The sequence below is a fragment of the Mustela erminea genome, chromosome 12 (assembly GCF_009829155.1).
Source record: "Mustela erminea isolate mMusErm1 chromosome 12, mMusErm1.Pri, whole genome shotgun sequence".
NCBI classification, from domain to species: Eukaryota; Metazoa; Chordata; class Mammalia; order Carnivora; family Mustelidae; genus Mustela; species Mustela erminea.
In genome coordinates this window covers 35,784,021-35,801,677 of record NC_045625.1, presented here as the reverse complement: position 1 = coordinate 35,801,677, position 17,657 = coordinate 35,784,021, and the positions used below count along the sequence as shown (strand labels likewise).

Sequence of the window (17,657 nt, the reverse complement as noted above, 5' to 3'; positions counted from 1 at the left end):
GGGGTAGGGGTCCCTTCTCCGTAGATCAGTTGCGGGAACATTTGCAGGAATTCAGTAAACTGTAGGTAATGCCCTAGTTTTCTTTTTCTTTCTTTCTTTCTTTTTTTTTTTTTTTTGAATATTTTATTTATTTATTTGACAGACAGAGTTCACAGTGGGCAGAGGAGGAAGAAGAGGAGGAAGCAGTCTCCCTGCTGAGCAGAGAGCCCGATATGGGGCTGGATCCCAGGACCCTGGGATCATGACCTGAGCCGAAGGCAGAGGCTTTAACCCACTGAGCCACCCAGGCACCCCAATGCCCTAGTTTTCAAAACCAGTACACACAAGTGAACACGGCCTGGACACCAGGTAAAATGCCAAACCAAGTTTCCAGTATATGCTAAAAAAAAAAAAAAAAAAATCAATGGGTCCGCTGCCTAAACGGGCCCTTGGGGAGGCTTCAGAAGGAAGGACACCAGGATGCCAGTGGAATGAGCTAGACTGCGTTTCCACAATGGCATGGGTATGTTAAGAAGGCCAGGCCTGCATCTCTGTCCTCCTTAGCCCTTTTGGTGGCGGCTACACATCCCCTTATGATGCTCTGCTTTCCCTTCCAGTGCCTTCTTTTCGGACTAGGGTGTGAGGGTGGGATCCTTCTTCCCCATGTGTATCGCATGTGGTCTTTGCAATACTGACCTTCACATTACTTTTCCAGACTGGCCATCATGGGGGCCTGGGTGGCTCAGACAGTTAAGCACCTGCCTTCACCTGAGGTCATCATGATCCCAGGGTCAGGGGGTCAAGTCTCAGGTTGGGCTCTTTGCTCAGAGGGAAGCCTGCTTCTTCCTCTGCCTGCTTGTACTCTCTCTCTCTGGCAAATAAATGAAATCTATTAAGAAAAAAATTTTTAAATGTAAATGTAATTAAGGACTTCCTGCATTTGTTAAATCATCCAAGATATGTTAAATAAGCATAATAGCAGGCACCTCTGTCTAAATGTTTATTTTAATGAAAGTGGTTTTAGTATTTCACCATCAAGAACAATATCTGCTGTTAGGTCTTAGTAGAAAGTCTTCATTATATTTCAGCAGTTTTCCTCTTTTTCATTTTTACTTAGAATTTTTTTTTAAAGATTTTATTTATTTATTTGACAGAGAGAGATCACAAGTAGGCAGAGAGGCAGGCAGAGAGAGAGGAGGAAGCAGGCTCCCTGCTGAGCAGAGAGCCCATGCGATGAGGGGCTCCATCCCAGGACCCTGGGATCATGACCTGAGCTGAAGGCAGAGGCTTTAACCCCTCAGCCACCCAGGCGCCCTTTACTTAGAATTTTTATTAGGAATTGAATTATATTATTCTGGTTCTAAATATTAAATATGGGAGCTTTTCTTCTTTTCCTGTAGTTTTGACTAGATTAAATGGCATGGAAATTATCATTATTGAAGAATAAATAAAACTTGGGTCCCTGGGTGGCTCAGTCCATTAAGCATCTGACTTTGACTCAGGTCATGATCTCAGGGTTCTGCGATCAAGCCCAGAGCCCCATTTTGGGCTCCATGCCTAGTGAAGAGTCTGCTTTTCCTTCTTCTGCCCCTCGCCCACTCATCTCTGTCTTTCTCTCTCCCTGCCCCATGAATTTAAAAAAAAAGAATAGATAAAACTCAGCTGTGGTATCCTTTGAATGCAATCTTTTCCAAAAGTAGCTCTATAGTCACCTTCTTATTCTAGTTTTTTCAAAGGTAGATTGAGCTATTAAAGCTTTCTTCTTTCTCTTGGTCCAGTTTTGGTCATTCACATTTTTCCTGAAATGTATAGATGTCCTCTAAATTTTCAAGTTAGTTGATGTGGAATTTTAGATTGCACCATTTTATAATTCTTTTTTTCTTTTCTGAAAGATTTTATTTGTTAGAGAGAGAGAAGCATGCACTAGCAGGGGACTGGCAGACAGAGGGAGAAGCAGGCTCCCCGCTAAGCAAGGAGCCTAATGCAGGCTCCATCCCAGAACCCTGGGATCATGACCTGAGTTGAAGGCAGACACTTAATCGACTGAGCCACCCATGCATCCCACCTTTTATTGATTCTTTAGTTTTTTTCTTCTGTCATGTTTTCTTCTCAGAACTAATCTTGTCTATTTTTGCTCTTTTTTCTCTTTCTTTGTGCTTATAAGAAGTTTACTTTATTAGCCTTTCTATTTTTTAATAATATTTTTAAAGATTTTTATTCATTCATTTAACAGAGAGAGAGATCAAAAGTAGGCAGAGAAGCAGGCGGGGTTGGGGGGGTGGGGGGGGTGAGGCAGGCTCCCTGCTGAGCAGAGAGCCTGATGTGGGGCTGGATCCCAGGACCCTGGGACCATGACCTGAGCCTAGGGCCGAGGCTTTAACCCACTGAGCCACCTGGTGCCCCCTTACTAACCCTTTCTTTTTTTTTTGGCAGAGAGAGAGAGAGATCGCAAGTAGGCACAGAGGCAGGCAGAAAGAGAGAGGGGGAAGCAGGCTCCCTGCTAAGTAGAGAACCTGATTCGGGGCTCAATCCCAGGACCCTGAGATCATGACCTGAGCTGGAGGCAGAGGCTTTAACCCACTGAGCCACCCAGGTGCCCCCCTTATTAACCCTTTTTTTTTTTTTTTTAAAGATTTTATTTATTTATTTGACAGAGAGAAATCACAAGTAGTCGGAGAGATAGGCAGAGAGAGAGAGAGGGAAGCAGGCTCCCTGCTGAGCAGAGAGCCCGATGTGGGACTCGATCCCAGGACCCTGAGATCATGACCTGAGCCGAAGGCAGCGGCTTAACCCACTGAGCCACCCAGGTGCCCCCCTTATTAACCCTTTTAAAGAAATTCTTTATATTCATGCTTTTTAGTATTTTTGTTTGTTCTCCATTTCATTCATGTCAGCTTTTGATATTTCCGGATTAATTTTGGTTTCTTGTTCTTTTTATAAGTTATTGAAATAAGTATCCCCTTTATTTTTTCTCTCTCTCTGTTTTTAAGCCTGCTGTCTTTATAACATTTTGAGGATATATAGATACAGGGTAATTGAGAGAGTATCCAGTATTCACTATTTTTTCATTCATTATTTACATTTTGTAAATACTATAATTTTGTACTTTTTTGAAGCCAGTTTTACTGTACTGTAACTTGCAGTAAGTTTTGTCAATTTTAAGCATACAGTCCTATGAGTTTGACAAATGTATTCAGTCATGCAGCCTTCACCACAATCAAGGTACAGAAGATTCCCATCTCCCTAAAAGTTCCTTCCTACCCCTTCACAGGCAATCCTCACTCCTCTTCCAGTTGGTAACTTAAATTCCCATTTGGATACCAGCATTACCACTGCCTTCTGTTTATCTGTCTGGTATCCCTTTCCCATGTCTTTATTTTGAATCTTTTTTGATCACTTTGCTTTAAGTATCTTCCTTCTAAGTAATATTGACCAGAATTTGATTTCTAACAAAGTCTTAGAGTCTTTTTTTTTTTTTAAGATTTTATTTATTTATTTGACAGGCAGAGATTACAAGTAGGCTGAGAGGCAGGCAGAGAGAGAGGAGGAAGCAGGCTCCCTGCTGAGCAGAGAGCCTGATGCAGGGCTCGATCCCAGGACTCGATCCCAGGACTCTGGGATCATGACCTGAACTGAAGGCAGAGGCTTTAACCCATTGAGCCACCCAGGCGCCCCCGTCTTAGAGTCTTTTAATGGAAGAATTCAGTCCACTCATATTTCCTGTACCAAGGGATAAATTTGATTTATTTCCATCTTACTTGTTTTTAAATGTGTAAACAGTGTTGGGAACTCTTCTTTACCTTTGCTGGACTAAGTGAATGGCTGTTCATCCCATTTTCTCCTTGTTAATTTGGAGTTTGTTGTTCTATTCATAGTTACCATCCCTTGCCCTGTTCTCTTAAATAGATCCACATGATTGTTCTAGTTCATGAATACAGAACAACTATTTCCATCGTACTCTACTTATCTTCTACTTCCTCTCCACCTCAGTAAGATACTGTCTTTAGACTACTTTTACTACCTTTCTACCTCCTCCTCCTCCTCCCTCAGATCCTAGAACACTCACCTTCACCTTATCCTCACTACCTGATTCCAGAGTTTTATTGAGATAATTTAGTCCTTATTAGAATTTCCCTTACAACCTGTTCCTTCTGTTTCAAGGGTGTTTAGCATTTGAGTGATGTGTTATACATATGTAGAAATATAGATATAAATACATAGCTCATGGCTCGTTGCATCCCACTGATTTCTCTCCTCCTCCCTTGACCTTCCCCCATCTTGAAGTCTGTTCTGATTCATTTGTTGTCTCATTAGAGCCTTTTCTTTAAAATATTTCTCACATGAGATACTGAATGACTTTTGTAAATCTTCAACTATCTTTCTCCCTTTGCTAGGTCCTGGTCGCAGGCCTTTTCTTTCATTACCTACCTCACATTCCTTTTCGCTGTTGTTTAACTTCCAGGGTTGCAAATAAGAAAAATGAACTTTCTTTCTGCCTGGAAATGTGTGTAACATTGTTCTCATCCTTAGAGTTCAGGAATTTTCACCGGTATGGGGCTATATATTTCTTCATCTCAGGGACATTCCCTGTTAAATTATTTAATTATGACGTCTCCTCTCCTGTTCCTCTTCTCCTAGAACTCATAGAATTTGCAGGCTAAATCTCCTGGGACTGTTTCAGTCTCCCATCTTTCACCACATAATTTGCATCTCTGTATTTTTGTCACATGTTTTGAGATATTTCATCTGTTTAATTTTCTGGACCTTTTTTGGGGGGGTTTTAGCAGTATCCATCCTCTCCTTTGCTTTATGTTTGGAAGTTTTTAGCTCTGATATCACATTTTCTAGTTCAGGGAAATCTTTTGTGTTTGACCTTCACAAATATCTCCCCCAGGCTCTCATTCAGTCAGAGAGTCATTTGTTTCCTCCAGCAGGTCTCTCCCGCCCTCTGGTTTGTCTGCATTCTCCTGGCCTCAAAGGCTGAGAAATTCAATCCACCATTAGTTTTTTAGAGAGCTGGAGAGACTCAGCAAAGCCATTGATTGTTCCTGGGAAGCCAGCTGTTTCTGGGACTTGCTGCCTTCCTGAAGGTCCTTTTTCTTGGCTCTGAGACTGTTCTCCAGAAACTTGTCTGCAGGAAATTCACTCTGCCAGGAATTCAGCAGAGCGCATTTAAAGTTCATTCTCTGTAGCTGGGAGTTGTCAGAGGGGTTGTGGAAGGGAGAGCTTCACCAGGGTTTGCACGTACCTAGAATCCTCTTGCTCGAAGTATTCTTATTATTGACAGAATGATAATCACCAGAAGACTTAAACACAGAACCCATTAATAGCAAGTGCCTCTGTGAACTACAACCAGAAGTAGGATTGGGGTGGGGGGATGGCCTTTTACTCCCCCCTGCCCCATTCTAGTATTTCTCAGCCTCCGCACTTTTAACTTTGGGGGACCAAAATTCTGTATGGTGAGTGGCTGACCTGTGTGTTGTGGGCCGGTCAGCAGCATCCCTGGTCTCTACCCCCTATAAATCAGTACCGTGGGGCACTCCCCAGCTGTGAAGACCAAACGTATCTCTGCACATTGCCAAATGTCTCCTGGGGGCCGAAGTCACTTCTAGTGGAGAACCATTGGTGTCTACCTTTCAGTTCTTTTTTTTTTTTTTTTTTTTTTTTTAAACATGTACTCACACTATTCCTAAAATTAAACATTGAACTGAGGTCATGAGACAGAGGAGAAAATATCAAGCAGTTGTGAGGAAGCAGAAACCAGAAGTAGAGGATGAGGAAGCAAGTTAGCAAAGTAGGAAAAAACTGAGAATAAATAAAAGACACAGAAACTCTGTCAGAGTCATGGGACAGGAGGAGCGGAGTGGGAAGACCCACATACTCCTGTCACCAAGGTCCCCAGCAAGGCTGTGATTTGAGATCTGAAATCCCCTTAACTTAACCAAGGCTAAGTGAGTGTATTCCTTACAAACAAAGTCCTATAGACTTGGTGCCCAGTGAAGAGACGGACTGTCCACAGTTTCCTACCAGTACTATATTTACCTCTTAGTAAAGAGTACTTTACTAAGTACTTCACACTTGAAGAAAGACTCTGCTCAAGCAAAACAGTGGGAATGATGAGTAGCTGCAAATATCTGTAAAAGGAATTCTAGAAAGCTTTTTCCGGGAGGGAGGAAAAAAAAAAAAGACTTAGGCCATCCATCAGGGCTATCATGTACAGGAGGGAGAAGGACAATTAAATGATTGCAACGCAGGAGGCAGAATTGATGACAAAAGTAACAGGCAGATTTTGTCCCCCCCACTCCCCACCGAAAAGTTCTCTCAAAAAGAAAGATTGGAAACAAGTGCTTGGTTAAGGTAGTGAGGTCCCTAGTCCTGGAAATGTTTAAGAAGTGGCTGGCAGGATGGCTCCTGCAGTGGGTATAAGTTTGGGCCAGATTTGCCTCCTCCCAGCTGTAGAATTCTAGAAATTTAAAAGCCTGGCAAGAGGCACACACCAAGCAGAAATATTTGAGGGTCAAATGGCATTATAGTTCATTTAAATAAGTCAGCAGAGGATGGGCTGGTGGAGGAGTTGAGCAATAAGGGAAGATCTCAGAGTTTCAGCATCTTCTGCTGGCTCTGGTGTGCTGATCTTTCCCTCACAGAATGACTTAAGCAAAAAAGAGAATGCATTAGCTTACATAACCAAAAAGTTCAGGAGGCAGATATAGCTCTAGGCATATCTGGATCCAAGGTTCCAAATGAAGTCATTACAACTTGGTCTCTTTCCATGTCCCAGCTCTATTTCCCTCTTTACAGCCAAAACAAGCCAAAACAAGCTTGGAAGTTTAGACTCATCTTTACAGAGTACAGAGCAAGGCCAAAGATGGGAGGTTCTTGGCTGGATAGCTTCATAGGCCCCCTCCCCACCTAAAAAGTGATTCCTTTTTTTTTTTTTTTCTTTAAAGATTTTATTTATTCATTTGACAGAGAGAGACACAGTGAGAGAGAAACACAAGCAGGGGAAGTGGGAGAAGGAGAATGAGGCTTCCTGCCAAGCAGGGAGCCTGATGCAGGACTCGATTCCAGGACCCCGGAATCATGACCTGAGCCGAAGACAGAGCTTAATGACTGAGCCACCCAGGTGGCCCTACAAGTGATTCCTTAAGAACCTTCTATCATTAGGGTGCCTGGGTGGCTCAGTGGGTTAATCCTCTGCCTTTGGCTCAGGTCATGATCTCAGGGTCCTGGGATCAAGCCCCACATCGGGCTCTCTGCTCTGCGGGGGGCCTGCTTCCTCCTCTCTGCCTGTGTCTCTGCCTACTTCTGATCTCTGTCTGTCAAATAAATAAATAAAATCTTTAAAAAAAAAAAAAAAAAAGAACCTTCTATCCTTGAACATTTGACCATCCCAGAGGCCCTTCCTCTTTGGGTCTTGGGCTTGTCCCCAGTCCTCCCAACTGAGGTGACAGGAAGAGGGGGGAAAGCTGGGGCTCCAGACTCCAGAGGGCTCTCATGGCTTCCCCCAATGATCTTCCCCTAGGAATTTGCCAGGAACAGGGTACTCCTTTCTATTTATTTATTTATTTATTTATTTATTTATTTATTATTTATTTATTTATTTCAGAGATCACAAGTAGGCAGAGAGGCAGGCAGAGAGAGAGGAGTAAGCAGGCTCCCCACAGAGCAGAGAGCCCGATGTGGGGCTCGAGGACCCTGGGATCATGACTTGAGCCCAAGGCAGAGGCTTTAACACACTGAGCCACCCAGGCGCCCTGGAACAGGGCATTCCTAGTGGCTGGATCTTACACCAGTCAGGGAAGGGAGACCACTAAGGAAAGCACCCCTGGAGCTACAGAAAGGGAGACAACTGCAAGGTGTTTGGAAAACGAGCTGACCACTTAGAGAGATGAGGCAAAGGGGTCCCCGAAGATGTCTGAGGTGGAGCTGGCTGCCCCATTTTTTTTTTTTTTTCTTAGACGCAGGGATCAACTAGGACGTTGCCACACAGTCCTGGCCTTCAGTCCTGAGGGCCTGGGCCAGGGCACGAGCCTCGGAGACAGATTAAATTAAAAGGTTGTAGCGAAGAGAGAAGGTAAAAGATCCGGGCTTCAGGACTAGAAGTAAAATAACGTTCAAACCGCACCCAGCTCCAGATCTAGCGAGTCCCTACGTCCCGCGAACCGCGAAACGCTGTTCTGGGAGCCCCAGGGTCCCAGCTCCGCGAAGGGTAGGGCTAACTCGTGGGGCGGGTAAGATTAAGGTGGGGGAAGGGTGGAGAACTGTCGGGACTATATTTCCCACCATGCTGTGGACGGGGCAGTTTTACGCATGCGCAGAGGCCGTGGCAAGCCTGCGATGTGCCTGACGGGGGCGCTCCGGCTTTGGTCCGGAGATGGGCAGAGTGGATGTAAGGGGGAGTGTTAAGTCCTGCGATGGTGGTGTTTGAGGTCTCGGCTGCAGTTTTCGGCTCGTCCCAGTGGGTTGGCGGGACCCCAAGCCCCTTCTCTTACAGAGCCTGTCTTTCACGTCCCCCAGGCCGCGGAACTGAGCGGTCTGCAGACTAGCAATCCTCAGAACCCCACATCCCGCTGCCAGTGGTTCCCCGCATCCGGTGCCGGCCCCCAAAGCCGCCTTCCCTCCCACACAGCCTCAGCTGCCTGTTGCTACCGCGACCGGCGCCTCTGCTGGGGGAGGCCCAAGTTGAGGTCCACGGAGGCGGATCTGACGTTTGGATTATTCTCTCTGTGTGTGTAGAGGGTCTGCCTTATTGGGACCACCAGGTAAGGCTCAGGAGCACAGTTCCCTACTCTGGTTTTCTCTGGGACTGTGAGTGGGAAGGAGAGATGTTTGGAAGTAGAAGCCTGGCTTCCACTATCTTCTGGCCCTGAAACCTCAGAAAGGTCTATTAAGCCAGACTTACCTCTACAGAAGCCGGAGGGTGAAGTGGTGTAGACTTGAGGTTGTGGCTGGTGGCAGCACAGTCATAGAGGCCACGGGGAGAGTGGGTCAGGAGCTGGGGAGCTTGCAACACCAGGTGATGGGAGTGGGGTGGCTCTGAGTGCAAATTCTAACAATGATCTAGCAGCAAGTACAGCTTGAGCTGGGCTCCAGCCTCCACCACTAGCACTCACCCTGGCAGTGTTGATGCCACTGATGCTCTTGGTCCAGCAAGGCGCCCCCAGAAGTGCTCTGTACAGAGAGCAAAGCTCACAACCCTACCATGTAGCGCCTGTTGCAGGTCTGAAGCCTCTAGATAAAAATCTAAACACTTTCTGAGAAGTTTTATTTGAAAACTTGGGGACATAACAGAGACAGCAGGATGTGGGCTGGTATTCTCCAGCCAGGGTTCTCAGATAAGAAGCCAGGCTTGGGTTCCTCAGGTCGCTAGGTTCCAGGATCCCTCCAGACTATGGGGTCCCAAGGAGAATACCCACCCTTCTCCTCTCAGGCGGTTACCCCCTCCACCACTGCCCATTTCCGGTATCTGAGGGGACACCGAACTATAGACTTTAAGGGAGCCGGAACAGAGAGGATCTGGTTAAAATCCACAAGGATGGGAAGTAAGTAACTCGGGAGCTTGGGGCCTTAGGGGAATAGATGGTTTCCTCCATCCCCAAGAAACCAGGGACCTACTCGTTCCCCTGAAGTGTCTCCCTCACTTAGAGGGGAAGTTTAGGAAGCATTACCTCCTGTGACCAGACATTTCCTACCTGTCTTTGGGGGGTGGTTGGGAAACAGTCATGGTGGGGCAGGGTAGCAGTAACCCCTGCAGCAGAGGAGGCTGGGGTGATGATCGTCCCACTCTGCCAGCTCCTCCGTCTCAGCTGGGTGCAGGCTGGCTGTTGGCATATGCCTGGTCTGGGAAGGAAGCCCGCGCCCTGCGGGTCTGGGCACACACTGAGGCGTACAGCTCCGGCTCAGGGCCTGAGGCCTGGGGCTTTGGCTCAGAATCCAGCACCACCTCTGAGTACTTGATGGGGGTTCCGGGGCTGGGGAGATGGCCCTGAGAAGGCCGCAACTGCAGGCTGGTATAGCACATCACTTTCTCTGTAGCCTGGAAATGCAAGGCTGTTAGAAGTTCACTGGACCCTTGGAAAAGCCCTCACTTCCTTCCCTCCCCCCTTCCTCAGCCACAACTGACTCACCGTGACAGGGTCTCTAGGAGCTGGATCTTGCTGGTCTGACCCCTGTTCTTGAGACAGTCGACCTGGGATAGGGAACAGTAGTAATCTGGTCACTTCTTGTTCTTCCTCCTGCCATCCCTCATCCCACCCACCCAGGACGTGCATGGCCTTGGTGCCCCTCCCCTTTGCCAGCTCCCTACCAGTCTGAAGATAAGGCAGGTTCCCATATAGGGGGACCTCTTCCACAGATCCTCCAGAGCTGCAAGACAGAGATGAGGGGATGAGGGGACATCTGGGTAAGGGGGAAATCTCAGTCACCTATCTCTGTTGTCCCTACTCACCGTCCCTGTCCCGGATGGCTTCTGTTCCGGCCACTAGTCCATCGGAACAAGTGTGCAGCCAGTGAGATGAGAAGCAGCAGCGTCACAGCCCCTAAGAGGGCCCACAATCCCCAGGCCTGAGTCACAGTGGGGATTCCTGTGGACGCCAGGGTATGGGGGCTGTTACTGCCCAGCCCAGCCCAGCCCTCCAGGTCCCAGCAGGTGGGACAAGGGGCCATGTGACCCCTCCCCCTCCCCCTGCCCCGCCCAGCTCACCGGGCACTAGCAGTTCTGTGACTTCTGTGCGGTTGGCACCTCTGCTCATGACTGCTGACCTGGGAGCTGAGTCTGCAAACCCTGTGCTGAGGGGTCAGCTTGGCTTATGGCCTGATTGCTGCTGCAGGCCCCTTTACTCTCGGCCCTCCCCAGGCTTGGCCCCCACAGTTCATCCCCAATACTGCTGGTGGCAGAGTCACTGGTTTCCGGGGAGGAAGGGGGAGGGGAGGGATCAGCGAAAGAACAAAGACACCGCCCTGTGCCTGCACCTGCGCCACCCAGCATCTCCCAAGCTTCCGCCCCCACCCCTCGAGGCCCTATACCTTCTTTGGCCAGAGAAGAGAAGCAGGCCTGCGATTTCTGTGCCACTGTGCAGGTGAGCCCATGAAGACTCCCAGGAGACAACGTAGCATGGGGCAGGACCAACAAGACAAGGAAGCCAGGCCTTAGGACAGAGATTCCTCTCTGCCACAGAGCGTCTGCCTTTTCTCTCCCACTCTGAGACCCGTGAGAGAGAATATATTCCTCACTGAGCATACTACCAAGAGGAATGAGATGGGGAGGCTTTCTAGTACCTAAAATCCCATCACCCCCTAAGGCTGAGTGTAGGAGATAAGATGACCATTGTCATTCTTATTATTACTGGTATAATAGTTTAGGGCATAGAGGAAACTTACATTCTCCCCCTCCCAACCCACTTTATCCAAACTGTCCCAAGAACTGTCAGTCTCAAAAGTTAATTGAATCAAAGAAACCTCTACCCCAGTACATCCTGAAAACTGAGCCATGTCTTTGCGCTTGTTCCCTTCAGGAAGTGGAGCACATGTGATGCTCAATACTACCCAACCACATGGGCTGCTACTGATGCAGAAGAAGGATTTCAGGTTCCTTAGGCCAGAGGTCAGTGATACGTCTGGCAGTAATGGGTTCAAACTCCCTAAAGGCAACTATCAGTCAAGGGCCATTTATCGTATTATATCTGTCCTGAACCACTTGTTTACGTTGACTATGCCAGCTGGCTTAGGGTCAAGGTTTGGACTACACGGCTCTGCAACCAGGCTGCCTCTAGATCAGTTAGACTACGGTAACTCCTGTGAGTGTTGGTCTCTCCTCCTGGCCCTGCCCCCTCCATTTCTGGAAGAACAAGAAGATACACTCCTAGGTCATTCATTTATTTAGCACACATATACCTCATTCATTTGTCACCTGTGCCGATTGCTTGCTTATGTGCCAAGCTTTGGAGATAAAGATGTGAGTGGGAAATGGTTTCTTTCCTCAAAGGGCTCTTGATCTAATTAGGAAGATGACCCAATGTGTCCCAGACAATTAAAAGGCAGCATGAAACACCGGAACTCTCCAGGTCTGCCTGAGGTCTTGGAGGTGAAAGGAAGGGCTGGGGGTGGGGGGTGACATGGGGTAACTGATAAGGAGACAGGCAGAAAGCTTTGGAATCTCGACTTGCCTCTTACCTGATGAACTTACTGACCTTCCTGAACCTTTGTTTCTTCATTCTTTGTTTTTTTAATTTTTTAAAATATTTATCTATTTGAGAGGGAAGGAGAGAGTATGAGCAAGGGAAGCGAGCAGAGGGAGAGGGAGAGGGAGCAGCAGACTTCCATGGAGCCTGAACCGGTACTCATTCCCTCTTTTTTTTTTTTTTTTAAGATTTTATTCATTTGACAGACAGAGATCACAAGTAGGCAGAGAGGCAGGCAGAGGTGGGGGGGTGGGGAGCAGGCTCCCCACTGAGCAGAGAGCACTATGCGGAGCTCGATGCCGGGCTCCATCCCAGGACCCTGGGATCATGACCCAAGCTGAAGGCAGAGGCTTTAACCCACTAAGCCACCCAGGCGCCCCAGGACTCATTCTTTAAGAGTTTAGTTAGGAGCTCCTGGGTGGCTCAGTCAGTTAAATGTCTGCCTTCGGCTCAACTCATGATCTGTGGGTCCTGGAATCCAGCTCTGGTCCGGCTCCTTGCTGAGCAGGGAGTCTGTTTCTCTTTGCCCTCCCCACTGCTTGCGCTGTCTCTCGCTCTCAAATAAAATATTTTTTTTTAAAAAGAGCTTAATTATATTTACCTGTTTGGTTGTATTTCATTCAACAAGGATTCACTGAGTGCCTGCCTGTGCCCAGTGCTGTGCTAAGCTGTAGGAATAAAATTGTAAAGAAAAGGCATATGGCCTCTGCTCTCCTGCAATTTGCAGTCTGGTGGTATTTTCTTTTTATAATTAATTGTAATGGATTAATTGATTTTAATTAACTGATTTTAAAGAACCAAAATGGATTTTTTTCCAGCTTTATTGAGATATAACTAACATATGATGGTGGCTGAAAGAAAGTACAATAGCTGCGTTAATGAATAAATTTGAAATTAAGGATTCTGAATGAAGGAAACACATTTGAGATCTGAAGGGTGTTTAGACGTTAACTGCACAGAAAGGAAATAGCAGTGGAAGGTGCTGAAGAGAGTTCTAATTTCAAGGGCCTGGCTCGTAGCAGCTGCTCAAATTAAAATCACTGGTAGGTAGGCACAGTTCTTCTTCTTCTTCTTTTTTTTTTTTTTTTTTTCCTCCCACAAGTAGGCAGAGAGGCCGGTAGAGAAGGGGGTGGGGGCAGGCTCCCGGCTGAGCGGAGAGCCCCATGCGGGGTTTGATCCTACGACCCTGGAATCATGACCTGAGCCGAAGGCAGAGGCTTTAACCCACTGAGCCACCCAGGCGTGCCCAGTACGCATAGTTCTAAGGGCTTTCCTTGGATTATCCCACTTGCTCATCATAACGACTCCGTAAGGTACAGATAGTGTATTATCATTATCTCCATTCCTCAGAGTGGAAACTGAGGCACAGAGCGAGATTAAGTAACTTGCCCAAAGTCATTTAGCTTTCGAGTAGCAGAGGCAGGTTCTAGGCCATCAGTCCGTAGTCTACTGTGTGCTGTGCTACACAATGAATGGTGGCTATTAGAAACATTTGCCGATTGAAGAGGGTGGGGGTAGAGAAGTCCACTGTAGGAAGAGGGAACTGCAAAAAAAAGCCTCCAACCGATGTGATACAGCGCGTTAGGTCAGGTCATAGGAGACAAACGACTCAGGGGTGAATTAAACCACTTGCCGGCTCCATCCTTGAGCCGCTAACAGTAACCGGAACAGAGACCCTCCGCAGGGGAGGAAATATTAGTCCCACTTCTAAAAGTCAGCCGCGCTGAGAATGAGCCCCGTGTGGTTGGTGCGCACAGCTGCGCGCACTGCCTGCGTAACTAGAAATGCTGACGGACGACGGCCCCGCAGCACGCCGCTCAGCTCCCCCGCAGCACACGGGATGGCTTCTCGGCGGACGTTACAGTGCAAAGCAGGGAAAGTCAACGTGCATGCGCACGCGGCACTCTCTGCCAAAGGGTCCGGGGACTTTCCCCTAGGCACGAATAAGGAACAAGTCCCCCGTCTGTAGCCTAGGAAACAGGCCTTCAGCACGAACTGCACACATTTTTCACGATCATTCTTTTAAGGTTCGGCATCCTAAGCATTTTTTGCTTAGGGTGAATAGGTTGCGCGTATGGGAGATAAAATCCATTTTCCAGCATAATCTTATAAGATTGTAGGCTCCTAGAAGCATTCTGGCGAATTCTTAAATAGACGAGAAACGGATTCATTTGGGAAAGTTGGGCCAAGGTCCTATGCTAATAAGCGTGCCCCGCCCACACATTAAATGGGCGTGACCTCCCAGCGTGTCCCGGTACGCGACCCTCGCACCGCCCCTCTTGCGCATGCGCAGCGGGACTCCCGGCCAACTCTGGCGCCTCCGGGGCCGTCGTTCTGTGGCCTGCAATGGCGGGGTCGGTCCCATTTGCGGGTTTGCTGGGGTTGCTACTTGTGTCTGCACTGCCCGGGGTCCTCGGAGACCGCCCCAGCCCCGACCTCCGGGCACACTCAGGTATCAGCGAGGGCTTCAGGAGGGAGGCTAAGGCTGCTCATGGGTCCCCAGGCCCCGGCTCTACTGACCCACCTCTGCCGTCCTCAGCAGGGGACCATGCCCAGGTCGGCCCTGAGGCCACAGAACCCCGGCGACGGTCGCCGCCCAAGGACCAACGAGAGCGGGCCCGGGCGGGAGCTCTGCCTTTGGGGGCGCTGTACACCGCAGCTGTCGTGGCTTTTGTGCTGTACAAGTGTTTGCAGGTGCGGGACGACGAGGGGTGGGGATGCTCCGGGCCTGAATCTCCCATGGGGGCGCTCTGGTATCATGAACGAGACACTTCTTTCCGTCAGTTTGTAAAACGAAGACGGTAGTTCCTTGGCTTTCCAACACTAGAGGGTTATTTTGAGCATCCAGCGAGGTAGCAGTTGTGAAGCGTTCTTGGTAAATTGTAGATAAATAATGACCACCACATTTAATTCTCCCAACAGTCCAATGAAGAGATTAAGTCATTTGCTCAAAGTCACATACAGCTGGTAGTAACTGGGATTTGAACCCAGCAAGTCTGTGTCCATACTACGGAAGTGTGGCTGCTGGTAAGATTCTAGTCTTGGCACAAAGTGTTGGTTGCTGTAGCCACAATATGGAAGGCCCTAGTCTCATGTTCTCCTTAGAAAGGAGGCCCTGAAATGTAAAATGACAGTACATTTTAGTGTATGGAAATGGTTGGAATGGAAAATAATACCTTCCAAGGCTCTATCCTCAAACCTGGCCTGATGACTTATTTGCATTAGGAAGTAGAAGGCTGAACCAATTTGGAGGGGATATGAAATTAAAAGGGATAGCTAGTCATGATTCCAAATAGACTTGACAAGTTATGATGAGGGACTATCATGATGAAATTTATTTATTTATTTATTTAGTTTTAAAGATTTTATTTATTTATTTGACACACACACACACAGAGAGATCACAAGTAGGCAGAGCAGCAGGGAGAGAAAGAGGGGGAAGCAAGCTCCCGGCTAAGCAGAGAGCCCGATGTGGGGCTCGATCCCAGGACCCCGAGACCATGACCCGAGCTGAAGGCAGGGGCTTAATCCACTGAGCCACCCAGGTGCCCCTATCATGATGAAATTTAAAGAGAATCAATAATAAATTATATTTGTGGACCCAAGTACTATCTGGAAGAAACATATAACTTAGCAGTTTATTAGTTGAATAATAAAGTTCAGTCGTGGAGCGCCTGGGTGGCTCAGTTGGTTAAGCAACCGCCTTCAGCTCAGGTCACGGTCCCGGAGTCCCAGGATCGAGTCCCGCATCAGGCTCCCAGCTCCATGGGGAGTCTGCTTCTCCCTCTGACCTTCCCGCCTCTCATGCTCTCTCTCACTGTCTCTCTTTCAAATAAATAAATAAAAATCTTTAAAAAAAATAAAAATAAAGTTCAGTCGTGTGTTGTGAAACCCACTTCCCCAGGCAATGCTAGGAACAAAGGTATTGCATCTCATCTTCTTTTTTTTTTTTTTTAATTTACTTGACAGAGATCACAAGTAGGCAGAGAGGCAGGCAGAGAGAGAGGAAGGAAAGCAAGCTCCTGCTGAGCAGAGAGCCTGATGCGGGCTCCATCCCAGAACCCTGGGATCATGACCTGAGCCTAAAGCAGAGGCTTAACCCACTGAGCCACCCAGGCGCCCCTGCATCTCATCTTCTGATCAGAACACTCAGGAGAATTTTATTCTCTTCAGGGAACTATTTCTAAGAACACTATGTGCCCAGTAGAGCAACCAGAGAAAACCATATCAAATGAACAGCGACTGAGTAAAACTAGAGATACTAAACCAGAGAAGACATGGGGAAGGGGAGTGGGTAAAGACCACTGTCTTCAAATGCCTGAATGGCTATCGTGTTGAAAGGACATGGTTTTGGAAGGCAACATGGAAAGAAGATACATAAAGTTTTTGGTTTTGTTTATAAACTAACAACCAGAGCTTTATCAAACTGGAGAGAGATGCTCATTCCTGGCAGTGTTTCATTAGACTGAATGACCCCGTATGGGGGCATACTGACATGTTGCTTCACATCCTAGGTGAGGAGCTAGACTAGGTGTGATTATGATTCTTTAAAGTAAAATCTCCATGGCTTTCTCGACTTCAAAATCATCCTTCTCTTCTCATGGCTTTGGAGACGGAGGTGATGGAGAAGCTTGTTCCTGCAGGCTAGCCCTCTCTTTCTTCTGTTTCATCAGGGGAAAGATGAGGCTGCAGTTCTCCAGGAGGAGGAAGGCAAGAAAGAATCATCACAGTCAGGTGGGTTTTGCACAAGCCTATATTGGTAGGGGATGACAGGACCACAGAAGATACAAATAACCATTGCTCTCCTTTTCTCCTTTATCCCCAGAGCAACAGCTGGCCCAGTTGACACAACAGCTAGCCCAGACAGAGCAACACCTGAACAATCTGATGGCCCAGCTGGACCCCCTTTTTGAGCGGTAAGAAGAGCAGTGACCCTGTGGCCAGGGGAGCTTTGTGATAGGTGGAAGAGGTGGCGACAGATCGGCTAGCCTCTGAGTGGATATTTTTCTACAGTGTGACTACCCTGGCTGGAGCCCAGCAAGAGCTTCTGAATATGAAGCTTCAGACCATCCACCAGCTGTTACAAGACAGCAAGCCAAACAAGGGTGTGGACGTTCCAGAACCAGGTAAAGGGTTGGGTGGTGTGAGTCTTGTGTAGCTGGAGACAATCTCTGAGATAGGAATATCCCTGATCTTTCCCCTCACAGAGGCCAGCCTACCCTTTCCTGAGGACTTATGTATAGAGGAGGAGGAGGCGGAGGCGGAGGCTGGTGACAGTCAGGCCTGGGAGGAGCCCCTACACTGGAGCACAGAGACAAGAAACCTAGCTACTCCTTGGGAAGTGGAGCAGGGGCTAAGGAGAAGATGCAGCAAGGCTGTGGGAAGGGCTGCAGTCACAGCCCCTGCCGGCAAGGAGAAATGACAGCTGAAGGTCTAGTAAAACAAAGTCTGTGCTTGTGACTGGACACTCCTGTGTGCTTTTTCTATTCCAGCTGG

General features: G+C 47.9%; 1 protein-coding gene and 1 long non-coding RNA gene across 6 annotated transcripts; both read left to right on the top strand.

The window, feature by feature from the left end:
• The first annotated feature begins 222 nt into the window (after window positions 1-222).
• Window positions 223-11,579, top strand: LOC116570386. 2 transcript variants are annotated; one of them, XR_004277413.1, is made up of 3 exons: window positions 223-348; window positions 7,941-10,384; window positions 11,496-11,579. It is a non-coding gene; the product is annotated as an uncharacterized LOC116570386 (long non-coding RNA). The 2 variants fall into 2 exon arrangements; XR_004277412.1 differs by having other exon boundaries at window positions 7,941-11,060.
• A 2,794-nt stretch (window positions 11,580-14,373) lies between these two features.
• Window positions 14,374-17,626, top strand: CCDC107 (coiled-coil domain containing 107). Of its 4 annotated transcripts, none has more exons than XM_032307415.1 (6): window positions 14,433-14,613; window positions 14,704-14,855; window positions 16,835-16,895; window positions 16,987-17,077; window positions 17,175-17,287; window positions 17,369-17,626. In XM_032307415.1, the coding sequence occupies exons 1-6, from the start codon at window positions 14,508-14,510 to the stop codon at window positions 17,581-17,583; spliced, it is 738 nt and encodes a 245-aa protein (XP_032163306.1). In that variant the 5' UTR covers window positions 14,433-14,507; the 3' UTR covers window positions 17,584-17,626. The 4 variants fall into 4 exon arrangements, with proteins under 4 accessions (XP_032163307.1, XP_032163306.1, XP_032163305.1 ...); XM_032307414.1 differs by having other exon boundaries at window positions 14,701-14,855; XM_032307413.1 differs by having other exon boundaries at window positions 14,701-14,855; window positions 17,342-17,626.
• Window positions 17,627-17,657: the final 31 nt, after the last annotated feature.

Excerpts from the sequence above, each read along its gene's own strand:
- CCDC107 (XM_032307413.1), top strand. The coding sequence starts at position 14,508 with ATGGCGGGGTCGGTCCCATTTGCGGGTTTGCTGGGGTTGCTACTTGTG. Across the intron at positions 14,614-14,700 it reads CGACCTCCGGGCACACTCAG|CAGGGGACCATGCCCAGGTC; the intron begins GTATCAGCGAGG and ends TGCCGTCCTCAG. Across the intron at positions 17,078-17,174 it reads CTGGACCCCCTTTTTGAGCG|TGTGACTACCCTGGCTGGAG; the intron begins GTAAGAAGAGCA and ends ATTTTTCTACAG.